General features: G+C 52.7%; 1 protein-coding gene across 1 annotated transcript; it reads right to left on the bottom strand.

The window, feature by feature from the left end:
* Positions 1 to 12454: 12454 nt before the first annotated feature.
* On the bottom strand, positions 12455 to 16310 carry LOC125533857. Its single transcript, XM_048697187.1, has 3 exons — positions 15452 to 16310; positions 15252 to 15365; positions 12455 to 12731 (listed from the first exon to the last, which is right to left on the bottom strand). The coding sequence occupies exons 1-3, from the start codon at positions 15653 to 15655 to the stop codon at positions 12726 to 12728; spliced, it is 324 nt and encodes a 107-aa protein (XP_048553144.1). The 5' UTR covers positions 15656 to 16310; the 3' UTR covers positions 12455 to 12725.
* Between the last annotated feature and the right edge of the window lie 993 nt (positions 16311 to 17303).

Here is a 17303-nt window from a genome sequence, read left to right as displayed (position 1 = left end):
GACCCCCGACATCTTTGGCGCGCCAGGTAGGGGGCGTCGAGGTTGTGTGAACCAGATCCGGCGTTCACACGAGCTAGATCTTCATCATCTTCATCGACATGCCGCCGAAGAAGAAGGCTTCGGAGGCGGCTGCTCCGTCCGCGCCGAACCCACCACCGCCGGAGCAAACAGCTGATGGGGCAGACGCCGGCGGAATAACGGGCGTCGACGAGGGAGCTCACGGTGCTGCCAGGTCCAAGGACAAGGCTGCGCTACCCATCGGTGGCGTAGCCGGCTCCCACAACGACCGGGCGCACTCCAAGACCTCGGCGTCCGTACATGCACCGCGCCCATCTCAGGAGGCGCGGGACCGGCAGCGTCATGGTACTCACGGTACCATGCGTTTGCTGGACCAAGATCGAGCTGGTGGATCTCGGAGTGCTCAAGACCAGCATGCACGCCAACATGCTGGCACGAGCGAGGCACGGTCGCCTGGACGGGATACTGCTCCTTCTAACATAGTTAGAAGTCCGAGCATATCCCACTCCTCGCACCGTTCGCCACCACCACCCGCCACTGCAGCAGAAGCTTTGGCGCGAGCTCAACTGCTCCTGGACTACCCTCCAACGGCAGACAAGATCGACGACTGGAGGGCCACCATTCAGAATCTCATCGGCTTCGCCAACGGCGACACTCAACGGCAGCCGAGCACGTCGCAGCTGCGGTAAGTCAGCCAGGCACGAGCCGGTGGCGACGAGACCGGTGGGGGTGCAACCACTGTGCACTCTCCACCCCGAAGGCCAAGATCGCCGACTCGCCGGATCCACCTCGACAGCGACTCCACCGCGTCATCAGATCCACGAGCTCGTCGCGATCAGCGCCAAGTTCTCCACGAATGACAGCAAGAAGACGCTCGTACTCGCATCGAGCGCCGAAGAGAAGCGCGACGTCAATCGGACCAGCGCGCTGGGCCCTCTGTCGACATGCATGCGCCAGGGGAACCAGGCAACTTGCCGTACGCGGTAGGTTGCCCTGCGTTTACCCGTGAGCTGCGGCAAGTCCAGTGGCCCAGCACAAAGAATTTCAAGCCAGACGTACCAGAGAAGTACGACGGCAAGTCGCATCCGTCGGAGTTCCTCAGCATCTACACCATCGCGGTGCAGGCTGCTGGGGGGCGGGACGACAAGATCCTTGCCAACTACTTCCCGCTGGTGCTCAAGCCCAACGTCAGGTCCTGGCTCATGCACTTGCAGGACAACTCCATATCCTCCTGGGCAGACCTATGCCATCAGTTTGTCGGCGCCTTTACAGGCGGCCACAAACCCCATGGCCAAGAGAGTGACCTTCATCTGCTCGCCCAGAAGGAAGGAGAGCCCCTGCGCAAGTACATTCAGAGATTCAGCCGTGTACAGCACAACATCCCAGATGTCCACCCTGCCGCGGTCATCAGCGCGTTCCATCAGAACGTGCGTAACCGCAGGATGCGGGAGGAGATGGCGATGTGCAGGATCAGAGACGTCAGTGAGCTGTATGCCCTGGCCGACAAGTGTGCACGTGCTGAGGAAGGGAGGAAACTCCCCGGAGAGAATACAGGAGCAGGAGGATCTGACAGTGAGGATGCTGCCCCGGCAAAGAGAAACCGGCGGCGGAACAACAGGAAGAAGAAAGGCAAAGATGTGCTAGTCGTTGAGCAGTCCGGCAGCGAAGGTGGCGCCAAGAAAGCCAAATCTGGTAGCTCCGGCAAGGAGATTGCCGCATGCACCAACTGCCAGGCTGTGGCGGTCACCGACAAGCAGGACGGCACCGACAAGCAGTACTGCAAGATCCACCGCACCAAGGGCCATGACCTCCAGAGCTGCAAGAAGGTCGAGCAGCTTGTCCAGCAGCAAAAAACTGAATACGAGCGATGCGACAAGGAGAGGGCCCAAGGAGGCGCTGGAGAATCTGGCAAGAAGCGCGCCAGCCGGGGAGGACACCGCGGCAAGGCCAAGCAGCGGCAAGGAGACAGACCTCCCCGCAGCCGCGACAAGGATGAAGATGACGACGACGACGAAGACATGGATGATGTCAAGACCAGTGAGCAGGAGTTCCAGAAAGCCACAGAGGTCTTGTGCGTTGACGGCGGTGCTTCTCTACATACTTCGCACCGCCAACTCAAGCAGTGGGTGCGGGAAGTCAATGCGGCGGAACCACCTGTCGAGTCACGCAAACTTCTGAAATGGTCCAGCACGCCTATCATCTCTGATATTGAGGACCACCCTGATCGCACAACTGCGGTTGGGTGCTTGCCGATGTTGGTTTCACCAACTATCCGCAACCTCAAGGTCACTAAGATGTTAGTTGACGGTGGGGCCGGCTTGAACCTGATCTCCTCCGCTGTACTCCAGAAACTCCAGATCCCTGACAGCGAGCTTGAAGAGACCGGCACATTCCAAGGAATCAACCCGGGAAGGAGCAAGCCGAAGGGGAAGGTCACGTTGCCAGTAACATTTGGCAGCGAGGTCAACTTCAGGACTGAGAGGGTCACTTTGGACGTTGCCGATTTTCCATTGCCTTACAATGGGATACTCGGCCGTCCAGCACTCGCCAAGTTCATGGCAGCCTCTCACTACGCATACAACATGCTAAAGATGCCAGGCCCGATAAGCGTCATCTCTGTCCCTGGCGACAAGAAGGATGCTCTTATCTGCGCCGACAAGATCTACCGGGAAGCGGCAGCCGCAACAGACCGCAAGTCACTTGCCGTTGAAGCTCCCGGGGGGAAGAGGAAGACCAAGTCCGGCAAGAGTTCTGATGCCCACTCCGGCAAGCGCACCTCTTCGGAGTGCTGCGCTGCCGTCGAGGACGCACCATCGAGCTCCACCGGCAAGTGTAAGAAGACAATGGCAGCTCCGCCAAAGACCAAGAAGGTGTCCGCCAAGGAGGACGGCACTGGTGGTACCTTCACCATCGGTGCCACTCTCGACCCTAAATAGGAAAGCGCGCTCATTGCTTTCTTGCGGGCGAATGTCGACGTGTTTGCGTGGCAACCGTCTGACATCCCCGGTGTTCCCAGGAAAGTAATTGAGCACCATCTTGCCATTTGTCCTCATGCGCGGCCCATCAAGCAGAAGGTCAGGAAGCAAGCAGTGGAGCACCAAGAATTCATCGCAGAAGAGATCAAGAAGTTGGAAGCAGCAGGCCTTGTTAGAGGAGTGCTCCATCCCACGTGGTTAGCCAATCCTGTAGTCGTGCGCAAGGCGAACGGGAAATGGAGACTTTGTATCGACTTTACTGATGTTAACAAAGCTTGTCCCAAAGACCCATTTCCTTTGCCGCGCATTGACCAGATTGTTGACTCCACGGCTGGATGTGACTTGCTTTCATTTCTTGACGCATACTCAGGATACCATCAGATCTTCATGGCAGAAGAGGATGAGGAGAAGACCGCATTCATCACTCCATGTGGCACGTACTGTCTCATACGGATGCCTTTCGGTTTAAAAAATGCTGGTTCAACATTTGCAAGGGTAGTCCATGTCGCTCTTGAGCCACAAATACACAGAAATGTGGAAGCCTACATGGATGACATAGTGGTCAAGAGCAAGGACAAGGCAACTCTAATTCAAGATTTAGACGAGACCTTTGCAAATCTGCGCAAGATCAGCCTCAAGCTCAACCCCGAGAAGTGTGTGTTTGGAGTCCCCTCCGGCAAGCTTCTCGGGTTCTTCGTGTCTCAGCGGGGAATCGAAGCCAATCCCGATAAGATCAAGGCCATTGAGCAGACTGAAGCACCAAAGCGCGTCAAGGATGTACAAAGACTTGCCGGTTGCATGGCTGCTCTCAGCAGGTTTATCTCTAGGTCTGCTGAGCGCGCCCTGCCGTTTTTCAAATTATTGAAAAAGGCAGGTCCAATGAAATGGACTCCGGAAGCGGAGGCTGCGCTGCAAGACTTGAAGAGATACCTGTCCTCCGCTCCAACACTTGTCGCACCTAAGCCACAAGAGAAGTTGCTGCTGTATATAGCGGCAACCAATCAAGTGGTTAGTGCTGCGTTAGTGGCAGAGAGGGAGGCAGATGACGAGCCAGCAACCACGGCAGACGCATCCAGCGACAAGCAGGGGGCTTCCCCGACAAGCTCTGGTCCCGACAAGGGTGGATCTGCGCAGACGCGCGAGGAGATACAGAAGAGAATGGTACAGCGCCCAGTTTAATTTGTCAGTTCCCTTCTGCAGGGGGCTAGGTCAAGGTACTCTGGCGTGCAGAAATTGCTTTTCGACCTTCTCATGGCCTCGAGAAAGCTGCGCCATTACTTCCAAGCACATGAGATCACAGTTGTCACTCGCTTTCCGCTGAAGAGGATACTACAGAATCCAGAAGCGACAGGCAGGATTGTTGAGTGGGCACTGGAACTGTCAAGATTTGGCCTCAAGTTTGAGAGTACTTCAACTATCCAAAGCAGAGCATTGGCAGAATTCATAGCAGAATGGACGCCAACACCAGATGAAGAAATTCCTGAAACGAGCATCCCCGTCAAAGAAGCAAGCAAAGAGTGGCTGATGTACTTTGATGGTGCCTTTTCGCTACAAGGCACCGGCGCTGGCGTGCTGCTTGTCGCACCCACCGGAGAGCACCTCAAGTACGTAGTCCAGATGCACTTTCCCAAGGAGCAAGCAACAAACAATACTGCAGAGTATGAAGGCTTGCTTGCCGGTCTCAGGATCGCGGCAGACCTTGGGATCAAGAAGCTCATTGTCAGGGGAGACTCGCAGCTTGTCGTCCGCCAAGTAAACAAGAGCTATCAGAGTCCGTTGATGGAAGCCTACATCGACGAAGTGAGAAATCTAGAAGAGCACTTTGATGGCCTACAGATGGAGCATGTTCCAAGAGCTCAGAACGCCATTGCCGATGGCCTATCAAAGTGCGCCGCACTTAAGTTACCTGTGGAACCAGGGATCTTTGTGCTCAAGCTGACCCAACCATCTGTAACGCCATCAACTGGACAGAGCAAGAAGAGGAAGTTGATTTCTGGTGACTATTTGCCGGCAGAGCTTCCCGAAGCCGCCGCCAAGAAGGTCCCCAAGATCAACGCCAAGAGCGCTGAGGAGCAGTCTGCTCCGGCAAGCCCTAGGGTTTGTTCTGTTGAAGCAGAAGCTCCCGACAAGTTTTGCTCCGGCAAGCTTGCCGGGGAACGTCAAGCTCCGGCAGAGCCGCAGATTCTCGCCGTAGAAGCGGATGTTCCCGCAGCAGCAGATTTGCCTTTAGTCCTTGTTGTCGAGCCACAAGCTCCAACATGGGCACAGCGGATTGTCCGTTTCCTTCAGACAGGAGAACTTCCCGAAAAGCAAGAAGAAGCGGAAAGAGTAGCCCGGCAGTCAAGTATGTACCAGTTTGTCGACAAGACACTGTACAGAAGAAGACTCAACGGTGTGAAATTGAAGTGTATTCACCGGGAAGACGGACAAAAGCTGTTGGCAGAGATACATGGAGGCATATGTGGTCACCACATTGGCGCAAGAGCACTTGCCGGCAAAGCATTCCGTCAAGGTTTCTTTTGGCCGACAGCCCTCCAGGATGCAACTGCACAAGTAACCAAGTGTGAAGCGTGCCAGTTCCATTCCAAGCAGATACACCAACCAGCTCAAGCTCTCCAGACGATCCCTTTATCCTGGCCATTTTCGGTCTGGGGGCTCGACATCCTCGGCCCCTTTCCCCGAGCAGTCGGGGGCTTTGAGTACTTGTACGTTGCAATCGACAAGTTCACAAGGTGGCCGGAAGTGGAACAAGTGAGGAAGGTGACAGCACAATCAGCAGTCAAGTTCTTCAGGTCGATTGTTTGCCGCTTCGGGATCCCTAACAGGATAATCACCGACAACGGTACGCAATTCACGAGCCGCACCTTCATGCAGTACGTCCAAGATCTTGGCGCCAAGGTCTGCTTCGCTTCTGTTTCTCACCCGAGAAGCAACGGTCAAGTGGAGAGGGTAAATGCTGAAGTGCTGCGTGGGCTCAAGACCAGGACTTTCGACAGGTTGCACAAGTGCGGAAGAAACTGGATCGAGGAGCTGCCGGTGGTTCTTTGGTCGATCAGGACGACGCCAAATCGAGCCACTGGCCAGACACCTTTCGCTCTAGTCTATGGAGCAGAGGCAGTTCTCCCCACGGAACTCGTATACGGGTCACCTCGAGTGCTCGCTTATGATGAGCTTGAGCAAGAGCAGCTGTGACAAGATGACGCGCTGCTCCTTGAGGAAGACCGTCTTCAGGCTACTGTACGAGCTGCTCGCTACCAGCAAGCTTTGCGCCGCTACCATAGCCGCAATGTTAACGCCAGAAGTCTCGAGGAAGGCGACCTTGTTCTTCGGCGTGTTCAGTCCACCAAGAATTCTAACAAGTTGACGCCGAAGTGGGAAGGCCCTTACCGAGTGAAACGACTCACTAGGCCTGGCGCTGTCCGCCTTGAGACCGAAGATAGCATTCCGGTGAGCAACTCCTGGAACATTGAGCATCTTCGTAAGTTTTACCCGTAAGGCGCGGTTGCCGGAACCTGTTCCGGCAACCACCTTTTGTACAAGTCTTGCCGCTGTTGCATGTAATCCTTTGTACAAAGCCGGGCGCAGACCCCGTGCATAAGTAAAGCTCATGTGCTCCGCACATCTTGTCAATTTCATGCTTTCTATTTTTTGCATATGTGATCTGACACTTTGTGCAGCACCTACTCCCCGGTAAGCAATAACGAGCCGTAAGGCTCCATATCTTTATTTTCTCTTCTTTCTTTTTTCTCAAGGAAAGGAAAGTTCCCTCGCCCACAAGTTTGCCGGGGGGAAAGGAGAAGATAATGGTATGGACCAGGCGTCGTTCAAGAAAGTTTCGCCTTACCGGGAAGCAAACAACAGAAAAGCTAAGTTGCCAAAGTTTGAGCAATCAGATTTTTTAAAAATTTTAAGTTATCTCCCTTGAACGACCGCACTTTGTATGGAAAACCTGTGCGCGGAGGAACCAACTCGTAGCTAGTTGCGCCCTTACTTTGTTTCGAGTCCGCTCAACAACTTAAGTGAGCTGCGACTAGTTGCGACAAGGTTTCTTGTCGGTAACGGCACCGCCAGCAGGCTGCTGACGTTCCGCACTCAGCGCTCGCGGCTAAGGTGCCTGCACCGGCAAGTTCCCTAAAAGCGTAGGGCAAAAACATACAAAGGGAGGAATCAAGTAAAGGGAATAACATTGCAATCATTACCCAGAATAGAGTTATATTACAAGATAGCTTGTCGCGGCTCTAACAGATTGTTTTCATAACATGACCAGCAGCGACAAGAAAAGAAGAAAACGGGCGGCCTAGTCTATGAGATCGCCCTCAATCCTCTTGATCCCGCTCACCTTGTCCACAATGGGTGCGACAAGGGTCTTGAGCGCCTCCAGATCAGCATCCGGCGGCAGGGTCTTGAGGACGTTGGTGAGGTTGAGGCCCGGGTTGCGGAAGGCCACCTTCACCAACACCTTTTGAAGAGCTCCCACGCAGATCTTGCGTGACTCGTCGGCCAGCTGCTTTGGGATCCTCTCCCGGAGTCGCTGGAGGGCCGTCGCCACGCCTTTGAAGAACAAGATGAGCTTGGCGCTGGGTTGGAGGTTCTCGTCGGAGGGATACCCGAGGTCCTCCATCCCCAGCTGCGCCAGCTCCCTGTCAATGTCGGCGGCAACATTCATGATACCCTCCGTCCAGTGCTCCACATTCTCCCTAAAAGCATTCTGGGCGGCGGCAGCACTCTCCAGCAGCGCCTTGTCGGCCTTGATCTCCTCCTTCAAGGCCACCTCCTGCTCCTTGGCGCCGTCCAGCGTCTTGGTCAAAGTGGTCAGCTTCAACTCAAGATCTGCGTTGGAGTCCTTGGCGGCGCTAAGCTCTTCGCCACTCGCCTTGAGATCGGCCTCCAGCTGTGCCACCTTGGTCTCCAGCTCCTTCTTGGCGGCCTCGGCGGCTGTGGCAGCATCCTCTGCTTGCTTAAGGGCCCCGCCGAATTTCTGCTCACGCGCGGCAAGCTCCTCCTCGTGGCTGTTGAGGTTAACCTTCCGCTGCGCCAGCTCGCCCTCCTGCGCAGATAGCTTCTCAGCGGCAAGCCGTTGTTGCTCTTCAATGTCGGCCTTCTCGAGGAAGAAGGCCTTCTGCTCTTCGGCGAGTTGCTCCCGCTCCTCTGCCAGGGACCGGAGAGCTTCCTGGTGGAGACCCCGAAGCTCCTCCGCGCGCTTCTCGATGTCCGCTCCCGCCTTCGCGACAAGCGCCTCGCGGGATTCCAGCTTGGCTTGCCGCGCGCGGTAGAGCGACAACAGCTTCCGCAGCAACCGCTCCTCCTCAGGCTCGCCGCTGCTGCTACTCGGCGCATCAACCAGCGTCAGCCCAACGGAGGCGAGCACCTCTCCGTCGAAGCTCTCTCCCTCGACCGGCGCCCTGGAGCTTGACGCCCAGGGGAGGTTGATGAAGACACCATTGCGGGCCTTCAAGTAGACGCCTGGCTGGGGCTCTTCGGAGCCTGGCGCTGCGGCAGCGGCGGACGGGTCGGCGGTCGACGTAGCGCCTGGCGCTCCTGCGGCCTCAGGGCCGTCAGTGCGATCGCCAGACCCCCCGCCTGCTTTTGCGGCGGCAGCTTTGGCGGCCTCTGCGCCGGCGGGATCATCAGCAGCAGATAGGTCTGACGGTCGGAAAAGGGAGAAGAGTTAAGCTAATATCCAAAAAAGAAGATCAAAAGAAGAAGAACCCAAGGGAAGTTTTGAAGCGAGAGGATTACCTGTACCGGGTTCTGCAGTCGTGGTCCCCGTCGCCGGAGGGCCGCTGGTGCTGTCCCTTGCCGGAGAGCTCTCCCTTGCCAGAGACTTCTCCCTTGCCGGAGGACTCTTCCTTGGCATTTCGGGGGTGGCCTCCGGGCACTCCTGGTGGGGCTGCTCTGCTCCTACACAAACCAACAGTCAGATATCAGCAAATACAGAGTATCCATGCACGCCCAACAGCGGAAAGTGAACCATATACTTACGCTGGGGACTGCTCTGGGGAAAAGTTGCCGGGTCCGGCAAGGTTGTCTCGGACGCACCCCCTGCTGTCGCGGTGGGCTCGTCCTCGATGACAATCACCGGGACCTTGGCTCTCTTCGCTGCTCTCTGGGCCAGAGTCCTAAAGAGGAACAAGTTCAGGGTAAAGCAAATGAGATACAAGACAAAACAGCAAGAATTGAAGAACTACAAGTACGACAAGAGAATCTTACTCTTCTTCTTCCTCGTCGGAGCTGAACGCGGAGAAGTCGAAGTCCGGCTCACGCCCAGCGCGGGGAGGCGGAGGAGTAGTTTCCCTTGGCCGCTTGGCGGGAGCAGTGGCGGTGGTCTGAGACGATCCCGCTCCGGCTGCCGCCGCGGCGTGAGAAGCGGCAGGAGCAGAAGCGGTGGTCCGGCTGGACCCCGCTCCAGTTGCCGCAGAAGCGTGAGATGCTCCCGCGGCAACAGTGCTTGCCGCGGTGGAGCGTGTTGCGCGGCGCGGCGGCTATTGACTCGCATGCCGCCCCGCTACGTCCCCGGCCTTGCGGAGACGCCTTCTTGGTGGGGATGGAGGCTCTGCTTGCGGCGAGCTGCCTGAAGATGAGGAGGAAGAGGAGTTGATCTCCAGCGAGCCGCTCGTATCCTTGGTGGGCTCGCTCGACTCGACGTTATGCCCGGCAAGCTCTTTCTCGCCGACGCGCTCCTCTCGCTCGGCACGGCTTGCCGCCTCTGCTGCATCTGCCTCCTCCACGGTGAAACCAAATTCGCCCGCGGCTGCGGCTGCCGCCGCCTCTTCCAGCCTAGTGGTGATGCGTGTCATCTCCGCATCAGTGGTGTCGCGGGTGAGGCTATCCTTTTCGTCGGTACGGACCGGCACTTCTACCAAGCCGTCAAAGAACTCCTGCACGACGTCGTCTGCAGGCTCTTGCCAAGTTGGGACAATTCCATGCGAATCGCACAGCGGCATCATTGCACGGATGCGGTCGAGCGAGGAGTTGTTGCACAGCGGAACAACGCCCCCCGGCAACCTGAACACTTCGGGATGTTGAGGGTGACGGCAATCTTCGCCTATCATCTTCCGGGGCCACATCACTCCAATCGCTGCCGCGTGCTACTGGGGCTTGGCGCCGGGCGGTAAACGTCTGCGGGTTCTCCTCGACAATCCAGCACCAGTCTGCTCTCCATTCCTCCCACTTTCCGTGGAACTCTCCCTCCAGATAAGTGTCCTTCTTGCCGGCCCTTGAGATCCAGGGGATTCCGCCGGATAAAGGCTCTCCTCTCTCTACTCGGGGCATAAAGAAGTGGCGAAAAAGGGCTACATTGGGATGGACTCCGACAAAGTTTTCGCAGAGATGTGCGAAAACTGCCATGGTCAGAATGGCATTGGAGGTGAAGTCAAGGAGGTGGAACCCGTAGGTGTTCATAATATCGCAAAAGAACTCAGAGAAGGGCGGGCAGAGCGCGCAGTAGAAGAACAAGGCGAAGAATGGATATCCATTTGGAGCCATCTTCCAAGCGGCGGCCGGAAGTACCTTCGTGCGCGGATGCGCTCGCGTCTCCGTCAACCAGAAGAGGTAGTAGTTCTCCCTCAGCTCCCTCGCGGCGAGCTTGGGGGGAAGATTGCCCGCTCCTTTCGCAGCGCCGCAAGCCGCTGCGCCTCGGTCGACTTCACAACCTTCCCCTTGTCGGCTTTCGGAGCCATGGCGGAAGTGGTGGAGGAGGTCGACAGCGTTGGTGGTGCTGGTGGCGATGGGGGGCGGGGCGCTGCTCTCTTTCAGCTTTGGGAAGACGAGGGAGCGGCGGAGATTTCTGAGATTGGAGTAGCAACCGGCGAATGGGCGAACTACCCCTATTTCCCCTGCTTATAAAGAGGGAGGGGGCGGACGTTCCGCATTTCCGAATAAAGAAACCACCCACGATCTCTCCCACGACGCCGCATTCAACGTGTGCCGTTCGGGGAGGCGCGGTGGATACGGGGAGAGATACGGCGTAACCCAGGCCGCGCGTGCCTGTGCCCTGTTTTGGGCCTATCCCAACAGCGCTCGGCACCGTGTATGGCCCAGGCCCGGGGGCTCCTGTCGGTGTACTAGAGTAGGGGTACCCTAGTATCCCGAACTTGTGCACGGGCAGTCGCAGCACCCCGCGGCAAGGCTTGCCGGGTGACCGCCAAGGTCCTCCGTGGTTCCTTTGAAGCCATTCAAGAACAAAGTATCCAAGCCAAAGAGACAAGACCCCGGCAAGAGGAGCTTGCCGGGAAGGCCAACCAAGGCAAGGCACTTAAGGAGACAAGAGCCCGGCAAGAGGAGCTTGCCGGGAAGGCCAACCAAGGCATCTCAAGGAACTTGCCGCGACGCGCCACGCGTCCCGGCAAGGCCCGGTGAGCGACAAGCTCCCGGACGCGACAAGACAATGACCGCGGCAAGGCGCTTGCCGCGGCAAGCCACCACTCTGTGCCCGCGCTCCAGCACATCCACCAACGTGTCGCTCTGGGACCCTTCCAGGCGTACGTGGCGGGAGGCTGTGAAGCCAGCGGCGCGCGGTGGCAAGCGGCGCTGACAAGATTGCCATCATGGCGAGCGGTGGCGTCCCTGACGGTCCCTTTTGCACTATTCAGGCGACGCAGACGGGCATTTAATGCCCTTGTCCCCTGCCGTCAGGGTTAGGTATGATACACTGTAGCAGGTAGTTGTACCAACCGCAGCACCCTTTCCATTTTTACCCCTGTCTACGTTGCACCTGTCGGTGACCCCTTGAGCATATAAAAGGAGGCCCATGCGCAACGCAGAGGAGGGGGGGACTCTCACGCTCGGTCTCGTTAGCTGTTGGGGTGTGTTGTAGCACTCCGCGCTCCCGAGTAAGAACTCAATACAAACCACAAAGCAGGAGTAGGGTTTTACGCATCCGTGCGGCCCGAACCTGGGTAAACTGCTCGTGTGCTTCGCCTCGATCCGCTCTTCGTGCGACCCTCGCCCCCACCGAACCGAAAGGGACCAGGTCCGCCGGTCCCATAGGTGTTCGTGGATTAGACCCCCGACAGTAGAGGAGCCGGGCACTACAAGAAATTTGTTAATACGTGACGGTGACAGTCCGTCATGGAACAGGAGAAAACTGTCATGGGTGCCCCCCATGACGGAGAGGATGTCCGTCATGTATATCGCGTCATAATTTGACATCATGCTGACCATGACGGATTTTCACCGTCATGGATTTGCCTCAGGCCCGCCCAAGGCCCAAATCATTATGACGGAACAATCCATCAGGGACTGACGCCACATAGGATTTTCAATTGACCAACTGCAATGACATGGCTGCCTACGTGGACATTTTTTCTGTCACAGAAATCGTCATGGATTTAGGGGCAATATAAATTTAGTTCTGCCATTAGCCTATTTCATTAGGCCGAATTTTCACCAAGTACATTTTTAAGCATAATGCATTCCACAAATCATAATGCGAAATATGGCAAGACAAAGTATTTCCAAAGTTTCATACATACATATATGAATCAATATGCAATCATCCACATGTATTTACAATATAGAAGTTTACAAAATCCTTCGGGAAATGGTAATTTTACAATATAGGTTGACAAAATATCACCCAACAAAGTTAGAAAATAGTACAATCCAGCTCACACAAAGAGAACAATTAAACTACTAAAGTTATTATTCATCTTGTCGTCGGCCCTCCTGATGGACACTATGCATCATGTCATGCTAATTGTTATTGGAAGCACCAAGTAGCCCACTATGCAATCATACCTAGCATATTTACAAGACCATTAGATATGTTAGATATAAATAGATAGAAGAGTATTGTAACAAATGTAAAAATTGAATAACAAAATATCTGCTACATATAAGTTTCATGTAGATCTGTATTAATTAAGACAACCAAGTTATGGGTAAAACATGAAATGTTAAGTACTTTGTATATCATGCAAACAAGAAACAGAAAACCACTTGTCTCACAATGGGGGACAATACATAATACAATGCACAAGATTCATTCAATTATCATGTGTAATGATATTTGACGATGTAGGGAAGCGGATTAGGAGCACTCGGGTGCTCCACCCCCTATATTTAAAAATAATTTAATAATTCAAAAAAAGACAAAAAAATCATGGATATATTTTTGAACCAAATATGACTAGGTATTGTACTCATATAAAATGTTTGGCCAAGGAATAATTCTTGTTGACTTCAGGGCAAAAAAACAAATTTATGACGACAATATAGCATGAATAGTACTTGTATCTAGCATTTTCTGGGAAATCTTTAACCCCGGATACAATAAAAGTCATTTCCTATTTAAATCTTTTTATACGAGTGCAATACCTGGTCATGTTTGATTCCATAAAAAGTTCCAGCATTTTTTGACTTTTTTTGAATTACTAAATTATTTTTTAATATAGGGGGGCGTAGCACCCGAGAGCTCCTATGCATTTTCGGACGATGTAGTCACTTCAGCAAAAGAAGGCATGTACATGTACGTTCAAGAGAAAGATACACAATTTTCAATTGTTTAGTTTGGTAAAATAGAGACCTGTACATTTAGGAGAAGGATATGGAATTGTTAATCAAATAAAAAATTATAGATAATGGAGAATAGATGCATGCATCGATGCTTTGAACTGGACAATTTCCCACATTTTGAGAACATCCATGGAAACCAAACACAACACTTACCGGATTTGTAGCCCGCTTTCTAAAGAAAATTCTGTTATTTTTTAACGTTTTTTCATTGCTGTGCACCTGATGGAGATTTCAAGCAACATGAATACAAACTGTGAACGAAAACTTCAGCCCTAACACATCTGCGCGGCCGCGCAGAGCTCTTAATTGATGAACTGTTCTGCACATCGGCCTGGCTAGATCCAGCACCTTGCCGGAAGTGGGAAGTGGCTATTGCGCGTCAGTATACTGTATGCAAGGCAGATTTTGAGGAAAAATACTAATCAATATGGCCAATATAGATTTTATGCTAGACTTTTTGTTGACCTACCATTAGAGTGGTCTTTCTAAGCTAAGACATGAAAAGGAAAAAGAAGAATACTACTACTCGAAACAAGTTGTGTATGTGCCCCATATTTTGAGTGAAAAAACTGGCGATGGGACTAGCTCAAAAACATCAAAGACTTGATGTGTTTTGCAAGTTTATCTGTGAACTTTATTTGATAATTATGTTGCCATTGATGGTTAAGGCACTATGGAATTTCGAGCATGACTTCATGCCTCCAAGCATCTAGAAGTAACATGCATGTAGAAATATAACATGAAGTGCAGGTATAAGCCATCAAGTAATAAATTTAGCATTCCTTCAATTTTTTGAGCTATGAAATGACTTGCAGAAATATATGTGCAGACTTGTAGAAGAACATAACTTCAAAGCACTAGCACTTTCATTGCTCGGATTCTAGTTTAGCACTTCAAACACAGAAGATTAACAAAAAATATTCTAAGGCAATGTTGACAATTTACCGAAAAGCTTACCAATAAAACATGAGGAAATTGTTTATTGCATCATTTACTAGAAATTTGCATAACCCAACACTTGCTGGAAGACATTGGACTAGTCATGTAAAGTATATGAATCGTGAGTATTATGCCCATTTTAATCCACTTTACATTGCTGAGGTCATTTTACTCTTCTGAACATATCCATGTCAAGGAAAAAAATGTGAGTGTATTAACAACCTAAATATAAGAATATTGTGAAATACGGTGTTATTGTACAATGAGGGGTCTACTTTATGTTTCCAAAATTCTCAAAGGGTGGTCACTGCATTTACAAAAAAATGAACAAACCATGTTGGAACATCGCACCCCACTATCTGCCACAAATATTACTTGGACAAAGTGGTCAGCTAAGTAGATCCCATGGAGATAAATCAAGAGTTGCCAGAATTTGAATGTTCAGTGGAAGGATAAGATACCATGGTACTCTTCTCCTCGGCAAAAAGGCAGATAGCATCGTCACCTGCCCCACTGGCAATAACATCCTTGTTGCTTGCAAGGAGTAGCAAGGAACCAACAGGAGCATATCATGGGCGTGTACTTATTAAAATAGCAGCTTTAACTAACTAGCAGATCTCAGAAATTCTACATTGCTGCTGCTCGCAATGCTAGTTGACTGTAACTTGCATGTCAGAAAACAAAGTAGCCACATTTTGTGCATCATGGTTCAGTACAAGAAAATGTGAGAGCCCTTGGAGAACTATGCTAGAGCAGACTAGTAATCACTTGGAAAGGAAAGAAAAACAGAGCGAGAGGGTCGACCTTGTTGTGTGGGGAATCATGGTGGTCGGGGCGGACGATCTCGCTGTCGAGCTCGAGCGTGGGGTGCCGGTCGTCACCGTCCATGGAACTGGAGAGACGAGAGCTCCTTCTGATCTGAATCAAAGCAAAAAAAATCGATTGGGGATGGGACAGAGAAAGAATGAATGGAGGAGAAAGGACACGAGGGGGTAGGGAGGGACCTTGTGTGGGGCGTCTTCGTCCCAAGCAAGGTCGAGGTTGTGCCTCCTACAAGTCACGGTGGTCGTCCTTTCCTCGTCCCGCGCTGGCTTATCCGAATCTCCGGATGGCGAGGCAGCTGCGCGGCCTGGGAGACGGAGTAGAAGGCCCCTGCGGTAGATCCATGGCCCTGGTCGTTTCTTGCGAGCAGCAGCTGCTCGCCACATCGGCTATGGTTGGCTTCCGCTTCCATCGGGCCGCTTTAGCCGCCGTTGCCATGGATCTTGGCTGCCCTCATCGGTTGGAGGCGGGGAGGTGGAGGCGAAGGACGGGGTGGAGAAGATAGGAGGCGTGGAGGAGGAGGACGGGGACGAGGAGATGCGTGGTGGTGGAGGACGGGGGCGAGGAGATGCGGTGTGTGGTGGTGGCGGACGGAGAAAAGAGATAAGGGACGGGTGTGTCTTAGGGTTAGGCTTTATACGGAGAAAGGTTTAGGGCTTATGGCAGGCTTTTGGCGGGCTTGCGGTGCTGTACTAGGCTATTCATGACGATTTTGAAATTATCACCGAAAATCCGTCATGGATTAACAGGTTTCTTGTAGTGGGGGAGGCGAAGGTCGAAGCCGGTGGCGCTGCAACATGGCGGCACGGCGGACGAACATCGCAGTGAACGAAGCTGCAGGGCGGCTCCAGTGCTGGATGGCAAGGGCGAGGGGAAACCCAAAGGACTCGGGCTCCTGGCGAGCAGGACGAACGGGGAGGAGGAGATCCGGGCGCGGGTCTAGCGGAGCCGCTCGAGGAGTGGATGAGGAGGAATCGAGGGAAGCTTGTAGGGGAGAGGGGCGGCGCCAAACAAGCGAATCAAGCGCGGGGTCGGGTGCTCTGTTCCTCTCTGGCGGCGATGAGGGATGAAGAGGGATCGAGGGGAAAGACTCAGGGAGGCTAGCGTTCGGTCAAGCCTATGGGCCGGCGCGGGAGGAGGTGTTTAGATGGGCTGACCTACTGGGAGGCCCAAGTGACCAGCTGGGCTTGAACAGTGAGGCCCAAGGGATTTAATATGCAAGTGGGTTCATGGGTGATTCCAAAACAATGGAATATTTTATAATATATCCCTAAATATCGGGAGGGTATGTTTTAAAGAGAAACCACCATGTGAGTTCCCTCAATTTAAATGGATCAAAGATCCATACGGTTATTTAGTTGAGTTGGAAAGATTAAAGACATGATGACATGATGCAATGCACATGATGCAATGATGAATGCAACAAGCAAAAACAAATCACACAACGAATATCGGGAACCCTGGAAGGCATCTGAAGCTCCGATCTTGGGGCGTCACAGGATGCCCAGTCCCAAACTGTAAACATGAAAAAGAGTTAATCTCTTAAATAATCAAACAAAAACTCCCAATGGAGTCAAAATCTTTACTTTTATCGCTTGAGAACCGCCACTAGCATGCTTATTAGCATGGAAGATATTGATAACTGATGGTCGTGAAGTAAATGAGAAGGGTGCATGTCTCAAAATATCATTTATCTCTGTTTTAAAATTTTGAGCTCTAGCACCTCTGCAAATCACTACTTCCCTCTACGAAGGGACTATCTATTTATTTTGATGTTGTATCATCACCTTCTAAAACAAGAGCTAGAACCTGAGAGCACAGCTGTCATGACTTATGCATTGTGTGTAGCTAATGTTGGGTGCATCATGACTGGATCTTTTCTACCATGAATTACAATGTTTAGTCGCTGCTTGAACTTTGGAGGTGCTCTGCATTTATGTTTTGCGGTCTCAGAAAGGGCTAGCGAGATACCACTATTGTCATATTATATCAAGGTTGTTTTGACGACGTGTTGCCATTTGAGATATCTTATTA

Source organism: Triticum urartu, chromosome 2 (assembly GCF_003073215.2).
Source record: "Triticum urartu cultivar G1812 chromosome 2, Tu2.1, whole genome shotgun sequence".
Lineage (NCBI taxonomy): Eukaryota > Viridiplantae > Streptophyta > Magnoliopsida > Poales > Poaceae > Triticum > Triticum urartu.
This window is presented reverse-complemented; position numbering and strand designations above follow the sequence as displayed.